Below are 15,091 nucleotides of genomic sequence, written 5' to 3'. Positions count from 1 at the left end.
TGTTTACACATCAAAAAATGGATCTTTCTCGGTCGTTTGTGGCTTATTAATAATACTTTTTACTAGAGAATCCTATCATTTCGTCTATGTTATTGCATAATAAATCATATTCTTGTAATTTAAACAATTTTAATTCGTTTAATTACCCGGGCAATAGTGCTTTTTTTGTCAGTTTGCAACATTGATCTAGACGCCATAATAGGAGTTTTCTTTCACGGCGGTCGACCGCCAGAAATACCACCTCCACAACTTGCCCCTTCCATTTTTCTCCCTTTCTGCACTGAGAAAATTTTTTGATGAAAAAAAGAAGAATATTTCTTGACGTTAGGAATAAACTTCTTGGCAAAATACTTGTAGCGTGTAAAAACAGATACACCCATATTGTAAATATAAAATGTATATATGTATGTATTGGTGCCTCCGTGACACCAGTATAATTGTTGTATTTATTGAATGATGTATGTATCAATGTATGAGGGAAAATGTGTGTCTGCGTGTCGTAGAGACGACGTAGAAAAACTAGAAAAATATAAACGGCACTTCTTGTCCGGCCACCATCGAGTGCGTCCGAAAAACATTGAGAATATTAATTAAAATTTGTATTTGTGATTTGGCTTTGCCAATTTTTTGAAAAAAACCAGAAACTTAGAAAAAATAACGAAGTTCCCCCGCCGGGAATCGAACCCGGGTCTTTTGCTTTCCGGGCAAACGCCTTGACCACTAGACCACAGGGCTTCTTATTTTTTCTAAGTTTCATCAAGTTAACTCCGACGTCCTTCTATGCGTCAATTCATTTTTTGAAAAAAAAAAAAAAAAAAAAAAAAAATAGTTTTGATTTTCTCGTAATGCACTGAAAAAAAAAACTTCTGTCAGATAGAAGTTTTCTTCTTGCAAAAAAATGGATTTGGATTAAGAAAAAGTTGATTTGGATTGAGACAAAGACTTCTTAATCCAAATCATAAAAAACTTCTTGAATCATGAAAAAAACGTCTTGGTTCAAAACAAATTGTTCATGTTTTTAGAAGTATACTTCTTGGATTATGAACAAAAGTGTCTCGGTCCAAGGCAAATTGTTCATGTTTTTAGAAGTATACTTCTTGGATTATGGATAAATGTGTCTTGGATCGAGACGAACTGTTCATGTTTTTAGAAGTATGCTTCTTGGATTATGGATAAATGTGTCTTCGACCGAGACAAACTGTTCATGTTTTTAGAAGTATACTTCTTGGATTATGGATAAATGTGTCTTGGATCGAGACGAACTGTTCATGTTTTTAGAAGTATGCTTCTTGGATTATGGATAAATGTGTCTTGGACCGAGACAAACTGTTCATGTTTTTAGAAGTATGCTTCTTGGATTATGAACAAAAGTGTCTCGGTTCAAGACATATTGTTCATGTTTTTAGAAGTATTCTTCTTGAATTATGAATCGATATGTCTCGGTTCAAGGCAATATTGTTTTTATTTATGAACATTTATTCTCAATAGGATTGAAAATAAAAAAAATAAAAAAAATTTTTCAATTACAAACTTGTAATTTGTAATTTTTTTCTTCCTGCAATTTTTATTTTATAATTTTTTTTCCTACAATTTTTTTTTTTTTTTACCTAACGCGGGACCCGAACCTATGACCGTAAAACCTATCTAATCTAAACCTGTGCCTTAGCTCGCTTAACCACGGGCGCGATATGGAAACGGGAAGTTATTTGTATTACTTTAGTGACAAGATATTTTTTTTTAAATTTATTACATGAACAAATGAACTAAAACTACCACGTATCAATTTGTATTACTTTAGTGTACTATTGTATTATTTTATGTTTTCTAAATTTTATTAAACATTTAGATAACATTTTATCAGTATTATTATTTACGAATATAAACAATTTAAATGCTAGTATTTTGAGTCGATTCAATATTGCCACATTTTGTATTTTAATAAATTAAATTTAACATTTATTTGATTTAATTTATTTTTAGAATGTACTGATATAAAACTTAAAAAAAAAATAATACATTTTTTTTCAATTTTCGATTATAATTAAGTTTTTCTTTACAGTCAGTAAATCTTAAATTTTATAATAATTCTAACTATTATATTATTGTTGTTTATATTCTTAAATAATAATAATGATAAAATGTTATTTATATGTTTAACAATTATTTGGAAAACATAAAATGTTTCGATATAACAAAAGAATGATATTATAGTAATTTAATAATTAATTATAAAAAAATATATATATACGTGTAGTTTCAGTTCATTTGTATAATAAATTTAAAAAAAAATATCTTGTCACTAAAGTAATACAAATAACTTTCCGTTTCCATATCGCGCCCGTGGTTAAGCGAGCTAAGGCACAGGTTTAGATTAGATAGGTTTTACGGTCATAGGTTCGGGTCCCGCGTTAGGTAAAAAAAAAAAAAAAATTGTAGGAAAAAAAATTATAAAATAAAAATTGCAGGAAAAAAAAAATTACAAATTACAAGTTTGTAATTGAAAAATTTTTTTTATTTTTTTTATTTTCAATCCTATTGAGAATAAATGTTCATAAATAAAAACAATATTGCTCTCTTGAACCGAGACACATATCGATTCATAATTCAAGAAGAATACTTCTAAAACATGAACAATATGTCTTTGAACTGAGACACTTTTTGTTCATAATCCAAGAAGTATACTTCTAAAAACATGAACAGTTTGTCTCGGTCCAAGACACATTTATCCATAATCCAAGAAGCATACTTCTAAAAACATGAACAGTTCGTCTCGATCCAAGCACAATATTTATAGCAATACGTAACTGTGATTCAAGAAGTTTTTTATGTTTTGGTTTAAGAAGTCTTTGTCTCAATCCAAATCAACTTTTTCTTAATCCAAATCCATTTTTTTGCAAGAAGAAAACTTCTATTATTAAGAACTTTTTGTCTTAAAAATAGAAAAAATTTTTTTCAGTGTGACCTCGGCAATACTGCTTTTTTTGTCAGTTTGCAACACTGATCTAGACGCCATATTAATATCTATGCCATGAATGTATGTGTGTGTATACTGTATGTCAGCTGTGTAAAATCTAAACATGGATGCTAAATTTGCTGTTTAAATTTTCCCGCTTCAATGCGCTGTTGCCAGAGCCTCAATACTCGTTCTTATAAAATTACTAAAAATCGTGTTTTTAGCTTATATTTTTATTAATTACGCGAGAATTAGTCTTATAATCCCATTTCATCCTGATATCAAAAAATTCCTAATTTTTTCTTTAATTATCTATCAGTTTTTGGGAAAAGTGTCGTTAAAACAAGTATTGTTTCGTTAAGTTCGTGGATATTTTCTAACACCTCCTCCCATAAGAGCCCTTTTATATACTTTTTCAAAAATCCATAAATCAACGTAAAAATTTGACTGTAGTTTTCTAATAATCTAGCGATGCCAACAATATTATTGAAAAAATTATTTGTTCATATTGTTCAATTTTTTTTATTTATTGTTTTATGTCGACGAAAAAATTCAATTTGTCTAATTTTAAACGAAAAACGAGTCGGATAAATTCAAAAATTGAGTAACTTTTTGAGTTTAACTCAAGCTTTCATATAAAACTAAAAGTTTGAGGATTCCCAAAAACTATCAATCTATAGAGGAAAAAAAGACGAACTTTTTAGTCGAGTAGTAATTGTCAGACCTAAAATATTTTGTATACAATAAAAAAAACAACATGAAAAAATGATTTTGTTGATCATTTTTAAAAATAAGCTTTGTGACTTGGCAACGTCGATATAATAACGGAAGGTGCGTAAATTCAAATGCAATATGTGTATGAAGTTGAGTATAAGCAACTATCACTGCTCACTCTGTTTAACATGCGCTATCCTTGTCATGCATTCAGTATGACAAACTTAAAAACAGAGCGGTGTTGCCACGATTTTTACGGATTTTCAGAATTATTAATAACGATAAAAAAAATTATAAAAAAATATTGATGGGTTCTTGAAGTAATTAAAATTATTATCACGTACAATTTTATTCAATAAATCTTCATTGATGACCGAAAAAATATGATTAAAATTAAAATTTTTTTTTTTTTTGAATTTGATTTACCTAACTCTATCCTACGTAAAAAGATATGGCTTAGATTTTAGACCACGTCTCTAAAAAACACTCGAGTAACGCCTTGAATTTAAACTCTTTTTGAACCGTTATATAGCGGTTTTTTTATGTTTGCAACGTTTCTTGCTGATAACATGAAGAATAGAGAACAGCAGTCCAATTCACAGGGCAAATTTTTTACAATTTAGGGCTTTTTTTTGCCGGTGATGGCGCTTGTCAAATTTTTTTTATATAGATTTCACATACAAAAGCTCTACAAGCGCCGCCAGTAGAGGAAAAAAGCCCTAAATTGTAATGCCCTGTGAATTGGACTGCAGGAGAACGAACTGTAATGGGGCCATCGAGTCAAAAATGTCCCTAAACTAACTATGTGAATTAGTTATATTTTGACCATAAAGACTAGAGACCAGGAGAGTTGACTTCCTGTAGTGGGGGATAGGCTGGATGAGACCAAAAACGTCGTAAACTTTTATACAGGGGCAGGCTTCATAAAAATGGCGTTTCAGCGCTGTTGTCGACCCACGAACCACGCACACATGTATTGAATATAATACATGTAATACATATACCAAACTAGCTGATTAACCCGGCTTCGCTCGAGATTATTTTTACAATTTTAGAGATGTTATCATTTGTTCAAAAAAATTAAAGACTCGCTAGCTCCAAATAATATTCCTATTCCAAACTTGAGGTTGAAAGTTAAATAAATTTCCCGTTATTCAATTTTAGTTTTTTTTTTTAGATAATAGATGTCAAAGCTGACAACTTCCACACATAAGAATAGGAGAAGAATACACATTTATGCTTGTCGTTAAAAAAATTTTTACTACTACTATTTTTTAATTATCAGTCTGTTTTTCTTTATAATACGGATTACATACTATTGGGCCCAAACTTTGTTTGACGATGGGATTTACTTTTAACTTTAATTGTTTAAATGAAATTTTCTTTTTTAATTTTTTGAATGGATTGATAAGGTATGATGATGATTATTAAATAATTTCGTGCTGCCATTTTCATTATCATTAAAAACAGAATTAATAGAAAATCTAAACCAAGGTTATCCAACAAAGAAATTTTGAACGTAAACATTTTCATTTTATTAAACATTTTCTATTGATAACACATTTTATTTAAACCGAATATTTACCAAAATTTTTAAGCTTATATTTTTACCACACTTCTATTTATCTATTGGTCTGATGATTCCTAAGCTAGTTGATTCAAAAATATTATTGTTAATTTTTTTTCAATTTTTTGATTATGTTTAAATGCAAATAGATAAATCATTTGGGACTATGGCGCGTTCTCTCTCTTTTTCCAACTCTGTGATTGTATGAGTGTAAAGCAGCCACTACCGAAGCGCCGCCTGTTGACTCTGCCGCGTAGCAGGCTATTATTTATAATAATTAATAACTCGGTTGTTTATTAAGTTATGAAATCGAATAAACGCTAAAAACGATCTCCGTGCTAAGCTCTTTAATTTAAAAAAAAAAAAAATCATAATGATCGGTTGGGTAGTTGCTGAGAACATATGCCTCAAAGGTTTTCATTTTCACATTTATATATATATAGATAAATAAATGTTGACTTTAACAGTCTAAATTCATTCCTCAATTATTTGCCACCAATATTTTTATTTATCATAAAAAATATTGCCGAGACATTAATCTAAACTCTTAATTTATTTATTTGGTTACATCCTTTTCTTAGCAAAATTTGCCAATAGCTATTTAATTAATTAATTATGGCAAAAATAGCTGAGGAAATTATGTAACCAAATAAATAAATTGAGAGTCTAAATTCATTTCTCGGCAATACTTTATATAATAAATTGAAATATTGGTGGAAAATAATTGAGGAAGTAATTTAGACTGTTTATTTACTTGGTTGCATCCTTTTCTTAGCAAAATTTGCCATAATTAATTAATTAAATAGCTATCGGTAAATTTTACTAAGAAAAAGATGTGACCAAATAAATTAATTCGTAGTCTAGATTAATTTTACAGCCATTCGACACAATAATTTTGATTGAATATAGAAAATAATGCTGTAAAATTAATCCAGACTACGAATTAATTTATTTGGCTACATCCTTTTTTTAGCTACTTTTACCACAATTAATTGATTATAAAGCTATTGGCAAATGTTGCTAAGGAAAGAATGAAAGAATGTAACCAAACTGGCTTGCGCAAAAACCGTATTTCCAACAAGTCTGCGCGTAGAGCAAGCACACTGTGAAAAATTATTTCTGATATTTAGAAATAAACTTCTTGGCAAAATACTTTTTGAAAGAAGAAATAAAATATTTAATAAAAATAATAATTGTTTTGTTAAAAGAAACAAAAAATCTTGAATTAAACAAAATTTGTTTATATCCATCAGACAACGTTTTGTAACAAACGATAGATGGTATGTGTCAAGAAAAAAACTTCTAAACGTCAACCATTGTTACTCCTTGACACTAACACTATGATGATTGTTATAATAGATAAGCTTCTTGTTTCAAACGTTAGAGGGACAGCAATAAGAAATGAACTGCTAAATTTTTGCTACTAGCTGTTTGATACAAACAGTATGAGGATTTTTATTAAAGACTAACTTTTTGTTTCAATCAATATTATTGTCAAAACAAATCAACTTAGGATAAATTCAAATGATGAAAAGTTTAATAAAATTGTAAATTAATTCTGAAAAAAACAATAAAAGTATTTTTTTCCGTATTTAAATATGAAATGTAGCATGAAAAAAAAAAAATATATCTGTGTCTAATAAGCTTTTTAAATAGATGAAAAAAACATTGTCTTTACTTGAGCGTCGTCGTGGCGCAGCGGTCAAGGTATCCGCTTCCCACTCGGGGATCGTGAGTTCGAAGCTGGACTTCGTCGGCCAAAGTGAAAGAATTAACTTCAAACAACAAATAAAAAAAAAATGAATAATAAAAAATAAATATTAAATAATAAACAAAAATAAATTTATTTTTAAATAATTTTTTTTTAAAATTAATTTAAGAAATTATTAAACTTTTAATTATTTGAATTAAACTAAAGTTGATTTGTTTCAAACGATATACCTTATATAAGAAGAATCCATTTCTTTATTTCAAAGCCATATTGAGGCATATTTTTAGGAGTTTATTTCTTGCCAAAAGTCATCAATCGTTTGAAACAAAAAGTTAGTCTGTAATAAAAAACCTCATACTGTTTGTATCAAACAGCTAGTAGCAAAAATTTAGCAGTTTTTTTTTTGTTGCTGTCCCTCTAACGTTTGAAACAAGAAGCTTATCTATTATAACAATCATCATAGTGTTAGTGTCAAGGAGTACCAATGGTTGACGTTTAGAAGTTTTTTTCTTGACACATACCATCTATCGTTTGTTACAAAACGTTGTCTGATGAATATAAACAAATTTTGTTTAATTCAAGATTTTTTGTTTCTTTTAACAAAACAATTATTATTTTTATTAAATATTTTATTTCTTTTTTCAAAAAGTATGTAAGGTGTAGAATCCTCACTTTACTTTTCTTTATAATTTAATTTAGTTTCAAACAATAATTTAAAAGATAGACACGAGATTTATATTTAATATTAATAATAATGAAACCATTTATTTAACAAGTAGAATATGTAATATGACAATTTAACAAGACACAATATGTATATATTTTACTAATTGTGATATGGCAAAGCCAAATCACAAATACAAATTTTAATTAATATTCTCAATGTTTTTCGGACGCACTCGATGGTGGCCGGACAAGAAGTGCCGTTTATATTTTTCTAGTTTTTCTACGTCGTCTCTACGACACGCAGACACACATTTTCCCTCATACATACATCATTCAATAAATACAACAATTATACTGGTGTCACGGAGGCACCAATACATACATATATACATTTTATATTTACAATATGGGTGTATCTGTTTTTACACGCTACAACTACCCCCCTTTTTCATTATACATGATTTATCATTATTAATGAAAATTATAGTAGCGTTTACATACAAGTAGGATACAAAATATTTACAATAAACAATTTAAAATTCTTAATCATCATAGACTTTAAAATCACTATTATTTTACATTTAAAATTGATTTCAACTGTACTCAAATAGAATTTTATAATAATCTTATTTACAACCACAAATATTTCTTTTTAAAATCAAATTAGTCTTTGACCTTGAATTTTAAAATACAAAAATTATAATTATCAAATATTAAAACTCTAAATATTTTTTTTTTTTTTAAAAAAAAGGATATAATATACATTTACGTTGATTAATAAAATTCAGATGAATTTATGCCACATCTTACATATTCCCAGCATATTGTAATAGTAGCATCCACCATGATATCATTTGTCCTTGAGCGTTCACACATGGCATATATTTGAATGCGCCATTGAAGCTCACACACGAATATAAAATTTATCAAGCCACCTGGTCCTTGGCATGAGGCAAATGACAATAGCCAACTTGATTTTCCATCTTCATCCCTCAATTGACCATCCAAGACATATATATTACACATTGACACATGTCCCAGTGACCATAATATTTTTTCCTGCCTCCAAATTTACCATCATGCTTGGACTTATTGAAGTGCCTATTATTATTATTTATTAAATGCAAACATTTTAATTTTATTTTGCATTTAATTTTATTATCACTTATCATTTTATTATTTACCAATTTGGACTTTATTTTATTTTTGTGTTTATTTCTGGCACAATCTATTTTGTATTGTTGACCAGTATTTATTTTTTCAATATTATTATTCATGACCTTGAAATGAATTTTCTTTTCACTGACATTTAAATTATTATTATTAATATTTTTTTTACACATATTATTATCACAAATTACTTGGTGACAATTATTTAATTTATCAACACAATTGTTGTGATTTTCATGCACAATATTTAATTCATTTCCATGGTAATTATTTGTTTTCTCAGTGTATTCGATGTGATTATTATTCACAACATTTATTAATTTATTTTTACTATCAACAATCTGTGCTGGATTTTGTTGATCACAAATTATTATTTCACCATGACTGTTGTGATTTTCATGCATGACGATGATTTTATCTTTATTTTTACATACATTATCAACACTTTTATTTTCACATATGTTATCAACAAAATTCAATTTATTTTGTTGATTACAATTTATTTTATCATTTTGATTGTTGTGGTTATTCATCACAACATTGAATTTATTCTTATCTTGATTATCAACAACCATTGCTTGATTTTGTTGATCACAACTTATTTTATCACCATGATCAGCATTTTTTGAGGAATCACCCCCCTGTTGATCATTTATTTTATTCATAATTTTTTCTTTTACTTCTTTCTCTACTTCTTGTATAATATTATCAACTAATTTTTTAAGTTCTATACCACCATTTGTCCGGTGATATTCTTCATCATATACCTCTTGATTCATGTTGCATCGCATGAATTCTGATATTTCAACATGTGCTCCATGCAACCACAACATGATCTCTGAACATATTTTGTGAATTAATTCCAGTCCATTTATAGAAACTGTGACACATTTTACTTGTTTTATAAATTCAACTATTGTTTCATTGAATCTTTCAATATTTATTGTTCTATCCATTATCTCAATTAATTCTTCAATGACCTCAATTTTTTTAAATATTGTATATAGACTTTGAACATCAGCCTTTCCAATTATCATTGGCTTCCATGTTGGCCACATGTTCACTACCAATGATATTAATTTTTCCATTTTATGTTACTTTTTATATTTTACGCGAACAATTATTTCAATATTTCAATTTTTATATTATCAATTATATAAAATCATATATTATTTGAATGAAAATATTTTGTTTAATTTTCATGTATTATTTTATCATACAGTACATTTATTATTATTATTTTCTGATGAAATCAGGCGTGCCCAACGCTTGGTTGCCACGTGTATCCAAATTTTATTATTATTATTATTTTTCTGATGAAATTTTCACAAATATGGCGTGTTCAACACTTCGTTGCCACGTATATACAAATTATTATTATTTTTATTTACTCACAAGATTTGTTGATTTTTCTCCAATTTATATGCAAAAATTTTTCTCAACAATTTTTATTTTTAATTTAATGTAATGTATTTTATGCTTTTTATCACTTTGCACATCAATACTTCTCTTCTCACACTCGTGATTGAGATTATAATTTTGAGCCAATTATATGTACTCACGACTGAATTTTCACAATTTTATCAATTTCTTTCTTTATCAAATATTTATCTTTCTTTTTCTTTCTTTTTCTCACCTCGTGGTTTGAGCTGTTAGTTGGAAACCAATTATGAGATTTGGTCACAACTAAAATTTATAGTTATTAATTTATATAAATTATTACTCTTTTTTTAACCGCGTGGTTTGTGCCCCACGTTGGGAGCCAATTGTAAGGTGAAGAATCCTCACTTTACTTTTCTTTATAATTTAATTTAGTTTCAAACAATAATTTAAAAGATAGACACGAGATTTATATTTAATATTAATAATAATGAAACCATTTATTTAACAAGTAGAATATGTAATATGACAATTTAACAAGACACAATATGTATATATTTTACTAATTGTGATATGGCAAAGCCAAATCACAAATACAAATTTTAATTAATATTCTCAATGTTTTTCGGACGCACTCGATGGTGGCCGGACAAGAAGTGCCGTTTATATTTTTCTAGTTTTTCTACGTCGTCTCTACGACACGCAGACACACATTTTCCCTCATACATTGATACATACATCATTCAATAAATACAACAATTATACTGGTGTCACGGAGGCACCAATACATACATATATACATTTTATATTTACAATATGGGTGTATCTGTTTTTACACGCTACAAGTATTTTGCCAAGAAGTTTATTCCTAACGTCAAGAAATATTCTTCTTTTTTTCATCAAAAAATTTTCTCAGTGCAGAAAGGGAGAAAAATGGAAGGGGCAAGTTGTGGAGGTGGTATTTCTGGCGGTCGACCGCCGTGAAAGAAAACTCCTATTATGGCGTCTAGATCAATGTTGCAAACTGACAAAAAAAGCACTATTGCCCGGGTAATTAAACGAATTAAAATTGTTTAAATTACAAGAATATGATTTATTATGCAATAACATAGATGAAATGATAGCATTCTTTAGTAAAAAGGATTATTAATAAGCCACAAATGACCGAGAAAGATCCATTTTTTCAGTTATTTGGGGATGGCAACTCAAAAATTATCCATGCATAGGCAGTATATTTAGGACACGCCCCCAAAAATTTTGGTAAAATACTTGACATTTTTTTTGTAAAAAAAATTTTTTTTTTTTTTTTTGTTGAAATAACACATCTTTCTGTAATATAAAGTCTTCTGATCGAATTTAAAAAATCCGGCCTGAAAATTATTGTTTTTTAACTTTGACACATTTACAAATTTGTTTTGAGTTTTGACACATACTTTACAAAAAGTTGTTACCAACGTAACAAAAGAAATCTGGACTTTGTAAATTTAAAAATAACAAAAAAAAAAGAGATTATAGTGCGAAAGAAGGTATGAGAGAGAAAACAAATGCAATGTTATTAAAAATTTATACCAACGTAATAACAAAAACCTGGACTTTTCAATGAAAAACGCAGGATTTTAAAATTGAATCTATTTGTAAAAAAAAAATATACAAGCGAAACACTCGATTTTTTTTAAAAAAAAAAGCTTGATATTGATTCATGAGTTGAGTCTGAATAAAACTTCGATTCCATTACTAAATTAGTGATTCTAAGATTAGCAAATGCAGAGGTTATCTCTGTGTGGTGTATAATATGCTCGGTAGTGTTATTGCGCTTTTATTTTTTTTTAATAATATATTTTTTTTCTCATACTTGACACGAGGCACTACCGTGCCTCTTGATTTTTCCGCAGAATGTTTTCAAATTAAGATTCTTTAAAATATTATTTCAGTTGATAAAATGACGCACATGGTTGGTAGTTATCCACCTAAAACTGAAATTCAATCATACACAACACCAGCTGAAGATGCTCCTGCTGGTACAATGGCACGTGGTTCTTACACTGTCTGCTCTTTATTTACTGATGATGACAAGCATGAGCATCTAAAATGGGAATGGTCCTTCGATATAAAAAAGGATTGGAAAGATTAAAAAAACCAAAAAACAATAAATCAAAAACAAAATAAATAAAAAAAGTCATAAATTTTCATTACCTTAAATGTTGTAAATGATTTCTTTTATTAATATAATCAATGTTCAGGATAGCTATTCTTGACACAATTATTCCATCTACATGAGATAACATGAAAACGCTCGAAAGTGATATGGTCATTTGATAAAAACCATTGAGAAAGATCCAAATAAAGCCATAAATTAGGATGACTTTCCACAAAATAGTTATCCCAGTCGCTCGGGATAACTTGCGGATACCTACGCCATGTCAAGAATAGCTATCCAGTTGGGTTATTTGGACTGATATTTTTTTTTTCTTATAGTTATTCTTTTTTCCTTTTTTTTTGTAACATTAAGTTGTATTATGTGATGAATAAACAAAAAAAAAAAATACTAAAGCAGAAAAGTACGAAAAAAAGAAACCGGTATTGAAAAGTTTTTTTTGTTTGAAACACAAAAAATTAAGTGATGCCTTTTGTGTTGTTTTTTATTATGTGACACACCATGACTAACTACATTGATTGATAAAATAAAAAAAAAAAAGAATATGTTACTTCAGGTAGACATCTCGTCATCGGCTCTGGGTATGTACAATCTTTTTTTTTTTATTATTATTATTTATATTTGGTATATTGGTTTCGATATTTATAGTTTTTTTTTCATTCCTCATCTTATTGAGTTCAAATTAAAATATTTTTTTATATATCAAGAGATTTCGTTCTGCAATACCGGCAAAAATATCTCAGGAATAAGCTGTTTCTTAAAGTAGTAACACTGGTTATCATATTATTTTTGGCTCTATCAGTGTTGGGTAGGTATGATACTGGTGCATCATGCAGCTGTATCGGCTGTATCAAGGTCTGTAGATTAGGGATGTGCGATACTTGGCGATATATCGGAACAGCCGATATATCGGATACTTTTACTCGATACTTTTTGATCCGATATACCGAGTAACCGATATTTTTTACCAGATATCGGTCAAAAAGTACCGGAGACTAGTGATTGGGGATTTTAGCAATTTTATAATATATATTACCAAAAAACATACCAAAAAATATTATTTTATAAACAGTTATATAAATTAAAATGATAAAAATTGTTATTAATTTGAAATATATATTTAATAATTTTATCCAATATTAAATATTGTTTTGTATTTATTAAAAATACATATATATATACCGATCTTCGGTTTTTTGTAAATAATTTTAATTATTAAAATATTATGAATGTATAGTGTACACACATGTGCATTGTAATGAAAATTTTTTAATTTTATAAAATCTGTTTACATTTGAATAGTTTGTTGTTTAACGTCATATCTTTACATACGATACACATGAAATAACATATGTATATTTCAGTCCCATTTTATGTTGAAAAACTATAAAATTTAGACCACTGACCCTAAAACTATAAATTTTCTCGAGAGATATAATAGTTTATTTTGTAATAAATAAATAAAATACGAAACAAGATATTATTATTATGAAAATTTAAAACGAAAAATTGTAAATTAAATCCGAGTAGATAAAATATATATTTAAAAAAAAAAACATTATATTCTCCGGCCAGAATCTGAAAAAAAAAAATTAACATTTAAACTTCATTTACAAAAAAAAATAAATAATAATAACTTTTTAAATGAAGATTAAGACTAAAGGTAACGTACTTGCGAATATACCTCTTCAAGGTCTGAATAGCACATAAATTGTAGAAAAATTTTTTTTTAAAGTTACATTAGTTACGGTGACCAACGGTAACTATAACCACATCACAAAATTCGTAACAAACATTATATACTTTCTCGGCAAAAAGGTCTTTATTGATCATGCTTTTTATTTAAAAGAAAAGTCTTTTTTTCAAATATTTGGAAAAAAAAATAAATTTTTTCAGTTTTCATTCAAGTATATTATATTATTTGCACATCAAGTTTATTTCAATTCTCTTACGACTATCTCACGTAATAATGTAATCTTTACCTGATAACTTCATTTGAAAATTATTATTTTTACCTAAATTGCAAATATTAAATTATAAGATTGAATTATATGGGCGGTTCTTATAGAGGGAAAAATTTTTATGTGTAATTTTTTTTTTTTTAATAACAATCCTAAATATTGCATTCAATAATAATTCGACAAAAAAAAATTGAAAATGTAATTATTTCTTATGAAATATATTTTGTAAATTCTTTCGAAGTCTTATTTTATTTTTTGTCTCGGTAGATTAAAGTGAAAGAAAGTATTTACAAAAATAAACAAAGAAAATAGTAACCGTTGTGTTGCATATATGAGAGTCTTTGAAAACCTATTGTCAATATTGTGAGAAAAATCTTTTGTATAAAATTAAAAAAAAAGAAGGAAAAATTAAATATCACCAACAGACAGTATACCCATATTTTTTATTTTTCATTTACAGCCGCAAGACACTTGCAAATAGCAATAAAAATGAAATAAATAAAAGTTTAGAGTTTCACTAACAAACAGTTTATTTTAAAATCATAAACATGAAATAATTTTTTTTTTAAGTTGATTATTATTTATGAAAAAGTCTGAACTATATTATTTACTCATATTAATTTATATGACTATAAATTAAAATATAAAATAAAAATATATTTAATAGATATATAAACATATGAATATAAATATATAAATATATTTTGAAATCATAAACATGCAATAAATTTTTTTTCAAGTTGATTATTATTTATGAAAAAGTCTGAACTATATTTTTTACTCATATTAATTTATATGACTATAAATTAAAATA

The 15,091-nt window shown here is 27.3% G+C and overlaps 1 protein-coding gene across 5 annotated transcripts in view; it reads left to right on the top strand.

The window, feature by feature from the left end:
• The window catches only part of LOC122849256 (rho GDP-dissociation inhibitor 1), a 36,647-nt gene extending 24,287 nt beyond the window's left edge, over positions 1–12,360 (top strand). For all 5 annotated transcript variants that reach the window (XM_044147927.1, XM_044147926.1, XM_044147925.1 and 2 more), the window contains exon 4: positions 12,093–12,360. In XM_044147927.1, the coding sequence (XP_044003862.1) occupies positions 12,093–12,292 (200 nt within the window). In that variant the 3' untranslated portion in view covers positions 12,293–12,360. The remainder of the gene's footprint in view (positions 1–12,092) is intronic.
• The last annotated feature ends 2,731 nt before the right edge of the window (positions 12,361–15,091 follow it).

This window comes from Aphidius gifuensis, linkage group LG2, assembly GCF_014905175.1.
Source record: "Aphidius gifuensis isolate YNYX2018 linkage group LG2, ASM1490517v1, whole genome shotgun sequence".
NCBI classification, from domain to species: domain Eukaryota; kingdom Metazoa; phylum Arthropoda; class Insecta; order Hymenoptera; family Braconidae; genus Aphidius; species Aphidius gifuensis.
This window is presented reverse-complemented; position numbering and strand designations above follow the sequence as displayed.